This window comes from Anolis carolinensis, chromosome 2 (genome assembly GCF_035594765.1).
Source record: "Anolis carolinensis isolate JA03-04 chromosome 2, rAnoCar3.1.pri, whole genome shotgun sequence".
In the NCBI taxonomy this organism is placed as follows: domain Eukaryota; kingdom Metazoa; phylum Chordata; class Lepidosauria; order Squamata; family Dactyloidae; genus Anolis; species Anolis carolinensis.
Genome location: NC_085842.1, coordinates 233,335,915 through 233,351,094, shown reverse-complemented (window position 1 = coordinate 233,351,094; position 15,180 = coordinate 233,335,915). Strand labels below are relative to the sequence as shown.

General features: G+C 39.3%; 1 protein-coding gene across 2 annotated transcripts in view; it reads left to right on the top strand.

The window, feature by feature from the left end:
* The window catches only part of adamtsl1 (ADAMTS like 1), a 671,866-nt gene that overhangs the window by 488,569 nt on the left and 168,117 nt on the right, over positions 1 to 15,180 (top strand). For both annotated transcript variants that reach the window (XM_062971884.1, XM_008103489.3), the window contains 2 exons: positions 8,165 to 8,276; positions 12,890 to 13,028. In XM_062971884.1, the coding sequence (XP_062827954.1) occupies positions 8,165 to 8,276; positions 12,890 to 13,028 (251 nt within the window). The remainder of the gene's footprint in view (positions 1 to 8,164; positions 8,277 to 12,889; positions 13,029 to 15,180) is intronic.

Below are 15,180 nucleotides of genomic sequence, written 5' to 3'. Positions count from 1 at the left end.
TAAATTAGGACCTTACTGAAAGTGCATTCTTAACTTGAGTATACCCCTTGTGGTTGTTAGATGATCATGAAAAATTGAAGAACTATACCATACTGGTTAAAGAGAACAATGGCAGCTGTAACTTTAGCGCATGAATTTTATTCAGGCTACTGTAAGCTACAGCAGGCAGAAAAAGTTGATGGGACCCGTGTTGCCAAAATCCAAATACTTTTGTTTAACGATAGGAAGTGAACTTATCTGATTAAAACTGAAAAGTGCTTCAATGTGTTCAGTGTGGCTATAACTACCAGAGAGATGTTTCGAATCACCGTTTCCCATTGTTGCTCCAAACATTAGATTATTTATTGGTTTTCTGGTTTTCACCAAGAGCTCTGTTATTTACAGATCAGTATGATGTTTGATCAAAGCTGACATGTATTAACTCACAAAGGATCTGAGGAGCAGCTAGTGCCTATGCACACAAGTGTTTTTTGCATCAACCATGATCGGATAAATCATGTTAAAAAGAGAGAGGAAGACACTGATTGCTTTTGGAGCTTCCTTCCTTCCTTTCCTTCTGGATAAAATGTATATCTAGGTGAGGTTTTGATACCAGAGGCAATAGTTAAGGGCTAAGACAACCTGTTTACATTGTTTTAAATTTTCCTGGCTTAGGCAGTGAACCTAAACATGCTTATGAAGAAGTAGACCTCATTGGAATCTGGGAGTTATTTTCAAATAAAAATATTTATGATCAGTCTGTATATTGTTAGGGAGAATTTAAACAGAAACTGGTGGGACTTCCATTTACTCTGTGGATCTGTGCTAAATATGACTAAGTCTATATACAATAGGGCCATATCTCAGGGCCTGGACCCAGATTTCCCATTTTAATTGGTCTTCTCTAGGGAGAGACAAGAGGGTGCAGATTCTCTAGTTTTGCTGGGCTCACCTCCAGGCAATAGGAAAGTATTGTGTGCAAATCTCCAGTTCATCTAATTAAGCAGAAGCTTAGTACATTTTGCTAGACTTGCAACCTCCAGAGAGCCCATTTATATGTTTACTTAGTTAGCTTCCTTTTTATCCACCAATCATTGTGGTGCCAACACTCACTTTCTTCTCTAACTAAGTAGGTTAAAATAAATGTTCATTTTCCTAATGAGTGAGAAGATATAGGCAGATTGAGCTGAGGTATTTGTACCTCACGGTTGTTCTCAATCCAACACATACCTGCTGAATACAGGGCCATGTGCCTAGATGATGCAACCCTGCTGGCCTGTCCCAACAGGGTTGGATCGTCCATTGAGTATCCCAGGTTTTCTGGCTTTAACCTGACTTTGTCCCATCTTAGGCAAAGTCAGAGGATGCTATAGAATTTGCAGGAAACGTTGCAATATCCCAGAGTTTACCAGCAACCTGGGCAGTTGGATCACATCCATTTTGGCACAATCTGCAGTCCAGAGGGACCTCACTGCTATCACCTTTTCCCTGCACTGATCCACACAGGGTAAGCGGATGGTTCATTCCCATGTTGTCATCACTGCTGCACCAATCAATTACCACCCTCCTTCTCGGTGGTTGCACAGATGCCCCATTCTTATGTTGCAGTGGCCTGTTGCTTGCATCAAGCTCTGTGGTTGTTGAGAAGCAGCATCAGACAGCTTGAAGGATGAAGGGATCTTCCAACGGGGCCAACTGGACACCAGCCCTAGATTCAGTATGTATGTGCTGAATTCAAGGATACTCCAAGGCAGATATACACCAGAATAACCTGCCTTATGTAGATGAGTCCCAGAAAGTCTAACATACACTTTTGTAATAACCCACTCTCAATTGTACTGAATACATTCAGATATAAAGCTTTATTTTTCACTTCAAGCATCTGAAATCACAAATTAAGAGAAAGTGAATAATATGGTACTCTTTGCTGTTCCTCAATACATTAACAGATTTATTAAAATAGATTTATGGTTATACTTCCTCTTGAATTTGATGTTAATATGCCTTTGTTTCTGAAAGTTTCATGGAAGTCAATAGTGCAATTCACCACAAAATAGGGTGGGATATCTTGAATATACGTAGTTATTAGTGGTGGTGGTGGAATAAGAATGCAGCTCCTTTCAGTACGGTTTTCATTCATGGGAAAGTTTTCACACATCGTTTGTGGTGTTTCAGGATTCATGTGAGAGCCCACACCTAAATCAGATCCTGATAGGCCTAGCTCAGCTTCATCCAAATTTTTGCCAAACGTAATACTTAATGGTTGGAAATGGGCAGGTAGCCCTACCATCTTACAATTTTCATAATTATGGGAATGAAACAAACAGTCGTAACTGAAAGATGACTTGGTAAAACTAGTGATTTCCTGTCAGACCCTAGGCAGCGGAGCACCAAGAACCAGACACGGAGGCCAATAACTATCTAATATCTTTATTAAAGAAGTATATAAGAATAATAAAAACAAGTAGAAAATATAGTCCAGAAGCAGACCTTTCAAATGAGGCCAAATATAGTCCAGAAATAGTTTGTCCAATAAGTGATATTAGAGTTCAAAGATAAAATCCAATAAACCGAAACACACACTATTGCCAGGCAATAGTGTGGGGAATGTCCAGAGTCTTTCAAGGCACAAGGTAAATCCACAAGAAGACTGGGAACGAGGCTTGAATCTAGGTGACAGGGTCCGTGGCTCAAACAAAGCAAGGCAATCCAAAACTTGATTCTAAGAACAAAATCCGTGGCTAGAAGCAAGGCAATTCCTGGATACTTGAATAGGCAAGGCAAGGAAACAAGAACAGCGGGCTTAGCGAAGTCCACACTGGAAGCATGAATTCACTCCTGAAGCTGACCTGATGAATTCACTCCTGAAGCTGACCTGTTGTCTCCGCAAAGAATCAACAGAGCCCGATACTTTTATCTGGGTCTCGTTTCCCGCCAAACGGGCGTCCAGTGTTCTCTTTCCCTAGAGAACAGGGAACGAAACCCAACTTGCAGGTGTGAGACTCTCTGGATTTTCCCAGGGGAAACATGGCTAATCAGTGTCTTGCTAGGCAGCAATTCGGGCACTCCTGCGAATTCTCTCTTTCACTCCCCTATCTGCCGAGAAGGATTGCTTTCTAGCGAAGTGAGGTGAGTGTTGGTCAAGGTCAGTTTTAATTGGTTCTTGGACAAGAACATCAGGCATCTGGAAAGACTCTGGCTGTTGATCCGGAGAAAACCCCATGTTTTCATACTCATCTACCACAGTGACACTAGGCACAGGACTACAAGGCCCATGAGGCATCACATTTCCTAAAAGCCAGGAAATCCTTATGGGCAACTACCTTTGGGACAAAACAGTTCTAAATTAGCATGAGTGAAGAGTTTCTGTGCTTTTTCCCATGTTACATGTTACTCTGCATGACCATACAGTGTCTCATAGAAATTAATATAGATAGGCATTGAGCAAAGATATGTTGACACCATCTCTGAGGTGTGATGGTACTGTGGACAAAACCACAACTGGCAAAATCTGTACAGTGATGAAAGTCATGTCAAAATCTGGTGGTAAAAGCAGTAATGAACCCTAGAGTTATGATGCAATAGAAGCTGACGACATGTGCAACAAACACAATTATATCTCAAACTGTTTATATTCTCCTTGATCATAGGTAAAGCAGTTAAGTAAATAGTTCCGGTAAGTTACAATCAATATAAAGGTCTGAAGACTGAAAAGTATTTTTCCTCATTTGGTAGTTTTAGAAAATAGTCTTGTTCCTGACTAAACATCATATGGTCAACAGTTACTATTTCCTACTGCACAAAATATATCCAGTTGCACATTAGAATGATGCCTGATTGCATTGAGTTTAATTACATTATCATCATCATCGTTGTCATCATCATCATGGATTTTATAGTTCACAGCTAGAACTTGGAATTGTGCCCAGAAATGGCATCAGTGGAGCTGATGCAACAAGGGAATTGTAATTATGTTCTCCCTGTAGCTAGTTCCAGTTAACAATTACATTGCATTTCTTCAGACAGTTCTAGTTTCTGTCCATTTTCCAGAGGCAGCCCCATGAAGACTTCATTAAAATAATCCTAATGGGATTCACCTCATTGTTGGACTATAGCTACAAGAAAATCACTGATTGTGATATAGGCAAAATGATTCGGAAAAGGCCTTTGTCAATATCTTACAACCCCCTTCAAAAAGTGAAGCCATAAACCATGCTGGTTTTGTTGGAAATAGCAACCTCCCAAGCCTTTCACTATTTATTTGTTAATTTATGTATTTGATAACCTGTATTCTATGTGTATGTTGATTTGCCAGTTTGACTGATGTCTTTGGTGTGGGAGAGGTTTTTGACATGTGTTTGTACTGAGCATATTCAGACTCAGGACTCCATTTTGTATTCAGTTTGCATCACACCTCAATGGAAATTAGATGTGTGTCTGCTTTAGACCTCAGTGGAGGTGCATGCATTTATGTTGCTGTTTAGAGACTTCAATATAGAAGTTTGACCTATGGACTTCAGTGAATACAATTATACCTAAAGACTATGGACAATTGATTAAGAATGATATCCTGTGTACTCAACACACAGAGAACTACATCCTATCTATAACTGAACTTTAAATAAGAAATGTGCCTGTATGGTGAATTAATACAAGATGTTTGTGAGTAAACAAGGTATGTTATTTAACATCTGAGTGCATATTTTAAACTAAAAGGTTTCAAGGGAGTGTATATCTTTTGGGCAATTACAACTGAAAAGAAACAACCATCCTCTGCTAAGCAAATATATTTTTGTAGTGGCATGTCTTTATCCTTGGCAGTTTAAGGACATGGTTCTTCAGTTTAACAGCTGAGTTACCTGTGTGCCACTGCATGAATGCTGGTGTATATCACTTGTTCAAAGAGTTGACTTCTAACAAGATCATGCTTTTCTTGACTGGTGGTTTTCAAAAGGTTGTCTCCACATATTCATGGAGATTCACATTTGCCAAAAGGATCTGTGCCCAGAGACTGGGTGCAGTTATTTTTCAATAGTTTTGGCATAGTCTCAGCAATTGCTCAGCAATTGTATCTGTTTCTCTGAGTTCTTAATTAACATGAAATAAAACGTGTTTGAGGCAGGATGCTATAACAAAATGACAGTTTTTAGTTATAATATGTTAAGATGCAAAATCAATACAGCCCAATTTAAAATGATTGCAACACTAACAAGAATGCTAACAGACAATAGAAACTCTACATCTGTTTTACAAACGTACAAAGGAATTAAGTGTTACTCTTTTGGGATTCATCAGTGCTCCCTTAACGTCAGACTGTGGCAACCGAAGAGGTTTTTCTTCTTTCTGAGTCTCCTGTTCCTCCCAAGTTTGGAGTTACGATGAAACATTTGTCCTTTGTCAGCCAATAGTGCCTGCAGGCTACAGACCCCAGGTATAACCTCTCAACAAACAAGACTCCAAAACATTTGTAATCAATCTCTTCTCCCAAAGCACATTCGGCTCTTCTGAAACAATAAACATAGGTTTGTCCAATTTCTTGCCTCTCCTTTGCCTCCGCAATGTTAGTTTTCCATCTGTGGCTAATTGCAACATGTTCCCACCCAGGGGTGATGGTGGTCCTAGCTGTATGAATAACTTCCCACTTTCTTGGGGAGAAAGATCTGCATCTGCCTTTTCTCTGTGTCAGAAAAGACAGATAATCAAGCAGACAACACAACAAAAATCCTTGGGGAGCTGGATTGTTATGTCTTCCTGACTTTTGATGTGGAACCTTCCCAACCCCTCTGCTAGGCCATGCTTAATCTCTTTCCTCATTTATCATGCTCTGGCTAAGACCCCACACAGGAGACCTTTAAGATTCAAGCAAAATACTTGCTTGCTTTCCTTTAACTTTCCAACTTTCCATGTTCCTTCCAAACTCTTTTGTTACTATCATGTACTCAAAACGAAGTCTACAAATAGCTTCCAGCCCAATCCCACACATGCCCCCCAGAGTCCCCTGGATTTGTGCTTACCTCAAGCCCATGTGTGATTAATGTACCACCCCACTGCAACAAATTAGACATCCTGTTTATGACATGCTGAACAAAACGATATTAATTCTTACAAGAGGCCTCCTTCATTGCCCACAGAACAAACCTGTACTACCTCAGCTATATTTCTTCTTTTCATTCCTTCTTCCTTTTCTTCAGGGAATTTTCATCACTGTTTACTTTGACTGTAAAAAATGGCACATTCATAGTTAAGAGTCATTCCATACAGAGAAGAATGCAGCAATGCTAACCGCTGCTACTATTTCCCCACCCAGACATTTGAAAAGACCAGAAGAAGTGCCATGATGGAGAGAGTATTGGTGCTTCTTTCAGGTCCTCCCAGGATGGGCTAAGCTTTCACCTTTTGCCACTCTACTCAGAGAAGGGGATGGTTCCTTTTTAAAATTAGGTGCAATACTTATACTGACCCAATGGATAAGTCAACCCAAATTTTGAGAGTTGTTTTTTTAACTCAAATTTCCAGATTTCCACATGAGTTAATGGGTAAGTGTGGTGTCATTTGTTGTCACGTCTCTCATTTCTACATTGGCGTTGTCTACTCTTATTAAAAAATTGTACTCCCTTTGTAGCCACTGCAATCCAGACACATAGCATGCTTGCCAGTTTGGTTCTTTTGGACTTTAAAATACGTTTTCCCATAGTTTCCACAAAATTCAGATTTTTTAAAAATGTTGACATGTGGTACCACTAAGGTACAATCACATGAAGTTATGGGGGGGGGGGTAGTTGGTGTTAGGCAGGAGCTGAACTGGGCCAGGCAATTTTAGAGTTTAAGTTTATCGGTGGTGTCATTTTTTATTTTTTATTTTGCTTTAAGAAGATGCATATGGTGGATACTCGCATATATTAGTATTAGCACACTTGTGCTAAACATAAAATACATATATTCACATGTGTTACTGGAGTACATCAGTCACTGCTCTGTGGCCAAAAATAGTACAAAGGATTGGAGATGTGGATGCTCCCTTTACACCAAGGTATGTTTATCTGGGGGAAATGTGTGGCCAGTCATCACAATATGTCTAATATGTGTAGCATTAATGGGGTCATTGTGCATGGGGAAAATGTGGTGAAAAACAAAACAAAAAAAACCACTAGTGTAGCTAACCCTTGGCTTCCATCCCTGCCTCATCCTCCAGTACATTTCCTTTCTTTTCTCCAAGTTCTATGCCTTATGTGGGCTTCTTCACACCTGTCAATACAGTACATAGATTTTTGGTAAATTAGAATTTCAGTGGAAGGGCTTACTTGTTACTATGCAGTAGTGGGGCTTATCTCTGAAGGGGATGAGTTTGCCTATTGGGATGAGTTGGATCAGCTGCTCTTGTGGTGCAGGGACAATAATTTGGTTCATAACATCAATAAGACCAAGGAGCTCATAGTGCACTACAGAAAGAATAGGCCAGAAATTAAGCCATGAATGAGGACCAAGTGGAACAGATGGCCATTTTAAAGATCCTGGGTGTCACTGTTAAGGAGTATCTGACCTGAGGAACTCATACGGCAGCGTTGATTAAGCAATCCAGCTGAGATTGTACTATCTGAAACTTCTAAGGAACCAACAACTGAATGAAAAACTCCTGGTGACTTTCAAACGCTGTGCTATAGAGTGTGTCCTAACCTATTGTATCTGCACATGGTTTGGTAACTGCACAGTAGCAGATAGAAAGGTGCTCCAAAGGGTCACCACCACTGCATAGAGAATCATTGGTTTCCCTCTTCCCTCTTTGGAAAAATTTTATAATTTCAGCGTTAAGAAAGCTCAGAGCATTCTTGGAGATCCATCTCACCCAGCATATTTTGAATTGTGACCATCTGGCAGATGGTACAGAACGACAAGGACAAATAGACTGAGAGGTAGCTTTTATCCTAGAGTTGCAACTATATTGAATTCCATGGTTTTGCATTGGCGGCTGTGTGGAGTGTGGAGGTATGGGTGTGTTGTTTTTGTGATGTGTGCTGGGGAAAACATTTAATTTCATTGTATAATGACAATAAAGTTATTCTTTAAATTCTATTTGTAAATTTTAAGTGGTGTGTGTTTTCTTTATGAGTCTCTACAGCACGGTGTTTCTATCTAATACTTACATTACATACCTTACAACTTTACCTGTAGCTTTTCTCTTTTTCAGATTCATTACGTCGGTGCTGCTGACAGTTCAGTTCAGTTTATTTTCTATCAGCCAATTATTCACCGATGGAGAGAAACTGATTTCTTTCCATGTTCTGCTTCCTGTGGTGGAGGTAATGTATTAAATATTGTTCCATTGCTTTGTATTCTGCTTCTACATAATACTGATATCCATATGTAACGTTTTCTGCAGAAACACATTTTGGATTTGATTTTGATATATGTGTCAACTGTAAAAAAAAAGTCTTTCACTTTAGAGAATGTACTATCTTGAGGAAAACTGCCTGTACGAAAAATTCCTTGCATTTTATTTGCTTCAAATACAGATATATTGTTGGAAAGTATATATACGGAAGATGTTCATTAACTGCTCTTCACAATTCCATTGTGATTTTTCAGTGATAACTCATGGTCACTGAAAACCAAGTTGCATTGGCAGAGTTATATTACTCTCTTTACCAGGCTATCCCCTGTTTAGAAAGTCAGTTTCCGTGTGCATAGTTTAATAAACACTTTCTTGAGATAACTTGCATATTCATGCTTTGAAAGGATTTGTAGTATAGTATGACCCTGTATCCGCAGAGTATGTGTTCCTGAACTTAAAGTGGAAGCAGGAAACTACGGATAATAGTAAACTCTATTGAAATATACTACTGCCAGAAATTACCTTAGACTCGCATTGGAAATTTTCTAGGTCCTTCAGTGTGACCATAGAGTCTCTAGGAAATTTGTCAGACTTTTCAATGTGATTTTATGGTGACGTCCGTGGAAGCGTACCATATGATTACCTGGAGAACCTAGACTAGTGGTTCTCAACCTGGGGTCCTCCAGATGTTTTTGGCCTTCAACTCCCAGAAATCCTAACAGCTGGTAAACTGGCGGAGATTTCTGGGAGTTGTAGGCCAAAAACATCTGGGGATCCCAGGTTGAGAACCACTGACCTAGACCATTCCTAGAGTTCCAAAACTGCAAATATTGGTCCCATGGGTACAGTGGTCCTACTGGATCTAAAAAACGAAGTCTTGCATCATTGTAGCTTCAGTGGCATTCAGTATTAATGTAATTGACATGTTGGCAATGCTTCTTGGAAGCTTTGTACATGGTACAGAGTTGCACCAATCATGCTCTGACCAATTTCTCATATGTTTTCTAAATCCATATAGAAAGGCTTGAAAGTTTGGAGTAAGAAATCCAAGTCATTGCATGTGCTAAGATAAAGGTGATGAGCCTTTGGCTCACCTGAGCCTTTGGACGACACCTCCCACAATCCTTGGGCATGGAAGTTGATGGATGTTTTCGGCCAAGCCATATGGCAGGCTAAAGGTTTCCCAACCTCTGCACTAAAGCAAATGAAGGGCCAAAAACTAATAACTTGCTCTCTGATATTAAGCACTTTAGTTAATGTTAGCATGCAAAATCCTAGTGCAATAGAAAGCCTGTGGTTTGACCTTTCCATCACCTGGTCCATAATTTTCGATGGGAATTAAAGTAATTGCCACAATGACTAGTAATTAAAGCCTCATAGAGGGTTATTCAATCTTTGTGGTCAAGGACAGTGGCCATGTAGCAGGTTCTCTGGAGGCCAGAGAACAGGCATCTGGTAATTGAAATTAGGTCGCAACAGCTGATACTCCCATATGGGGAAATAGAAGGGGAAATGAGAGGAAATGCACAGAAGGAGGCTTTTATTGTAGAATCCAAAGCTGACTTTGAGGGAAGGAAGAAGATAAATCACAGAAAGGTTATGAGTAGTTTGGGAGAGCTAGTGGTTTCCTCTCTATTTCTTTATCATTTTAGATTTTGTTACCACCAATCTTAAATGTTTGAGATTTGTACACACAGAAAAAGCTGTATAAGGCTTTAAGCCACAATAAAATAGAATAATAAATTACTCCACTGGAGTTCCGTTTTGCCAGGGAATTGGCTTCCCTCTTAAAAAAAGAAAAGTCAAATAATAAGCATTGCAGAATTGTTTCTTCTTTTTTGTATAAATGTTTATTGTGATATATGACAACAGCAACAACATACAATCTTCGAGATTCAACAATCAAACTACAAGCATTATTTCCCCTGTCCCACGACCTCCCCATTCCCACCCGTGAACCACCAGCCATGACATCCAACACCACACCAAATGGGAATAGTGCTTAATTAAGATTCTGTAGTGTATGTTAATACAGAAGTCCCATTGAATTCAACTGGACTTACTTCCAAGTAATAGCATTCATGGTTATACAGGCAGTCCCCAAGTTATAAACATCTGACTTACAAACAACTCACAGTTAAGAACAGAAGTGAGACAACAGGAGGTGAAAGAAATCTACCCGTTAGAAGGGAAATTCACCCCTGAAAGAGTTCTCACGGGGAAAAGGTGTCTCAGCTGAAGCCTTATCACCAATACTTGTGTCCAAGCCGATTTTTTTCAAAATCCATTTATTACAAGGACAGAAAGCGAGGAGAAATCTTCTGAACAGGGGCACTGTCAGACCCAAGGCAGCAGGGCACCAAGAACCATACACGGAGGCCAATCTCTATCTAATATCTTTATTAAGTAAATATATAAAAGCAATAAAAACAAGTGAAGAATATAGTTCAGAGGCAGACCTTTCAAATAAGGTCTAATATAGTCCAAAAATGTATTGTCCAATAAATGATATTAGAGTTCAAAGTTTTAATCCAAAACCGAAACACACACTATTGCCAAGCAATAGTGTGGGGAAATGCCAGAGTCTTAGGAGTCCAAGGTAGCTTGACAACAAGGCTGGATACAATCTTGATTCTTTAACAAGGTCCGTGACTAGGAACAAGGCAAACAGTGATTCTTGGAACAAGATCCGTGGTTAAAAACAAGGCAAGGCAAATCTTGAATACTTGATCCGGGAAGCAAGGAACTGGGGTTGCGAAGTCCACACACGATCTTACTCCTGAAGCTGCTCTGTTGACTCCGCAAAGATTCTCCCGTGTCAGGCACCTATATTGGGGTCTCGTTTTCCCGCCAACAACCTCTTTCCCTAGAGAACGGGAAGCGAAACCCAACTTTGTCCAGATGCAAGACTCCTTAGAATTTCCCAAGGGAAGCAGGTCTAATCAGCCTGTTGTTTGGCGGCAATTCGTAAACTCCTGCGATTTTGTTCCCTCACTCCTCTGTCTGCAGCATAGGACTCTCTCCTAGGGAACGGAGGAGAGGAATGCCCAAGGTCTGTTTTACTGAGTTCTTGGGTACAAACATCAACATCCGGCAGGTGAAAAGATTCCGGCTCTTGTTGAACCGGCGAAAACCCCATGTTTTCGTCTTCATCTGCCACGATGACACTAGGAACAGGACTACAAGGCCCATGAGGCATCACAGGCACAGACAGAAAATAAGCACTACATGGGTGTTAACCCTTCCCTATGCTATACAAAATGTACACACACACACACACACACACACACACGTCTGGAGTTGCACTTAAAAGATGTCCCTGTTCTGACTTGCATAGAAAGTCAACTCAAGAACAAACCTACAGAACCTATCTTGTTTGTAACTGTAAATGCCATGGCTCAATGCTGTGGAATCCTGGGATTTGTAGTTTGGTAAAACACCAGCACTCTTTGGCAGAGAATTGTAAATAGCTTGTAAAACTACAACTCCCATGATTTCATAGCATTCTGCTTTGGCAGTTAAAGTGGTGTCAAACTACATTAATTCTACAGTTTAGATGCGGGGGCATAAAGTCAGTTGCCTTCTTTAAGATATATGTGGAAGGTAGGTTATATCATATGCTAAGAAATGAGTTAACAATGGGATGCATTTAGGGAGGTTTAATTTTTGAATTTGAAGTATTTTATCATATCTAGCCATAGCTATTGCAAAAATGGCAGAGCACACTGAAATGTTTGTTAGGGAAAAACATAAAAAGTATATGTTGTAATAAAACAATTAGGATTTAAAATACTGGTACACCAATACTGGTACAAAAAAAAACCTCTCACTCAAATCAAGCTAGTAGATATCCTCATTGCTTTTCCGCCTCTAATAATAATTTTGAATCTATTACTATGACAATTGGAGGGTCAGGCATCCACAAGTTTAATTTGGAAAAGAGAATTATTGAGTGACTTGCATCATTTATCAGGAGAGTTGTTAAAATGTCAAGACATTGTGTTGGTAAATGTTTATTTTTCAGCTGGTTTAATAAAGAGCATGGAATATTTTGAAATAATTCCACAAAGTTTCAAACAAAACAATTTACAGTGTTTTGCGCAAAAATAGTTTTATAAGAGCCCTCCTTATGTTCTGAAATGTGAAGAAATAATCTTATCTTGTGATGATAAAGATTTTGATATTTCATTCTTGCATGTGAGATTGAAATAAGTAAAACTCAGGTATCTACACTTGACTAACACTGATTTTCATATTTTACAAACATGCTATTGAGGCTCAGCTGCATAGTTTTGCTATTGTGTAAATAGTCATTTAGACAGTGCTCTTTGACTGATATAGAAGTGAATGTCTTCAACTAATGTACCTTTGCAATCTTAAGACACACTAAGACGATGAATTCTTACAAACATATTCATTCTGACAAGGTGTTACTGATTGCTAGCTGTATCACAAAACTTGCCATTGTGAGTTCCAGGAGTTCTACAAAAACTACATTTCTAAGTTTTGCATAAGCTCTGCACATAAAGCTTGTATTCTGTGCAGATCATTATGTCTTTATTCAATCTGGATTTTTTTAAGGTTACCAGCTGACCTCTGCAGAATGCTATGATCTGAGAAGCAACAGAGTGGTGGCCGATCAGTATTGCCACTACTATCCTGAAAACATCAAGCCAAAGCCAAAACTTCAGGAATGCAACTTGGATCCTTGTCCTGCAAGGTAACTCAGTCCATGCTTTTTTTTACATTCAACAAAAGCAAGCAAGTTAAATATTCTATTGTTTGGCTCTTCAGGACATCCGGTATGAAAGGATGGTTGAGTATAAGTGCATTTATTGCTAATAAGAAATGACTTGGATGGTAAACCTCAGGAACTATGGTGCTAAATGGTTTCAGAAAAAGCAATTTGTGCATATCTCTGAGCTAAGACTTATCCTAGTGTTAGCTTGAGCAAGATTGCTGCCTCAGGCAGCAGGTGCTGGGGAATAGGAATTATGACAAGATGTTGAGAAGATAAGAGGTGCATGGGCTTGTCTGTGCTGTAAAAATCATGCTCACCTCTTAGACACTGATTCTGACACATTATGTTCTTGACAATTCTGTTGTAATAAGGTTCTTAGGACTTTAATCCATTTAAAAAAAAACCTTGCCTTTCACCCAGCAGTTTTACAGGAAATCTGGAGTTTTGACTCTACTGCTTCACTGCGGGGAAGAGTTAGCTGTGGGCAGAACTGGTTGGTCATTCGTGCTAGGAAGTGGGTTGTATTTTTTAAGAAGGTGTATATGTTCAGATACTTGCATATCAGTATAAATGCCCCACCCACACTTAACAGCAAATATATGTATTTTCATAAATGATATCGGGAAGGGGAAAATAATACCAATGGTTGGAAATGCAGGTCATCCCTTAACAGCAAGTTGAATACACCAGTTATGGTGAACTTACTAAAATGTGGGTGGTGTTAACAGGATTACTACAACCTCATACAAGGTCAAGGTGGAGCAGGAAAATGAGGTAACTGGATTTTTTCCCGTAAATGTAGACAAGTTCTACATGTGTCCTGGCCTGGATTGCTGCACTCCTAAAGACAGCCTATTGATATTAGGAAGCTGTTGTGTCAACACAAGCATTTACTAGACTGGTCAACTTCTGTAAATGGAATAGGAGAGAGAGATGCTATTTTGTCCTTTACCTTGAGCAACCAAATGTCATGGCATTGTAGTAAATTGCATTGTAGTAACTTTTAATAAGTTAGGTGTGCTCTGTACACTGCTTGTGATCCTGGAGAGACCTGCTGGCGCACATGGAGAAACAAAAATGCAATCTGCAAAACACTAGACATGACTAATGTGCCACATGCAAATCAGAGGCTCAACCCAACTTTTGAACGAATGCACCCACAGCCTTGTATAATCAATGAAGTAGACACCTGGTCCTTCATGCAAGTGATATTTATGCTGGCCTGGATATTTATTTTTGTATTTACTTTTTGCCATTCATTTTTTAATGCTGCCCTTCCTCGTTTATTCTGTTGACGCTCGTGCGTGCCATTAGTTTCTGGGAAATCAGTGCTGTTTTCAAGCTTTTTTCTGGGTATGATCTGACACTGCACATGCATCTTCATTAAGACAGGTGGCTGCATGGTACATGCAGATCAAAAGAGAGAGTGAAAAATAACTTCTGGGCAGATGTCAGGAAGTAATTTTCCTTTTTATACAAGACAGATCTAGGTGAAGCTGTTGACATAAAGATCCCGAAGGGCAGGAGAGTTTAAAGCATAAATTCTCTGCTGTTTTAGCAGAATTAAATGAAATAAACTAGATGAACTAGGGAATGGAGTACTCTGTACGTGGGAATTATTACTCTTTAACAAGGCTGATGATGTCCCCCATTTTTAAAGTGCAATAAACAATGACACTCCCATCATTTTGATCTCTCTTTACTTAGGTATTTATTAAGTATATTTACTTCTTTAAAAGGTAAAGTTTTAAAATGTTATGTGTTCCTTATCCCTATTTGCTTCCCCCCCTCTCTTCCTGAATGAAGTTGGGATTACAAACATGGACATAGCTACTCCCTCAAACCAAAACTACCTATCCCCAACCACACACTGATAAATTAGTCCTTCCATAACTTTTGAACTGGATATTGCAGATACAGGGTCATAATGATAGCTGCCTCCTCTTTAAGAAGGATTAGGTAGTGCTGGAAAGGACAATTCAAATAGAACAGGATGTTCTCATTGCCTTTAGTCCAGTCCTAATTCCAACATTGACCCATGTATAAAGTCAACCCGACTTTTTAAAAGTCATTTTTGTCAATACTTTTTCCATGAGTATATATGTTACATTCAAAAAATAATAGGTAGTTG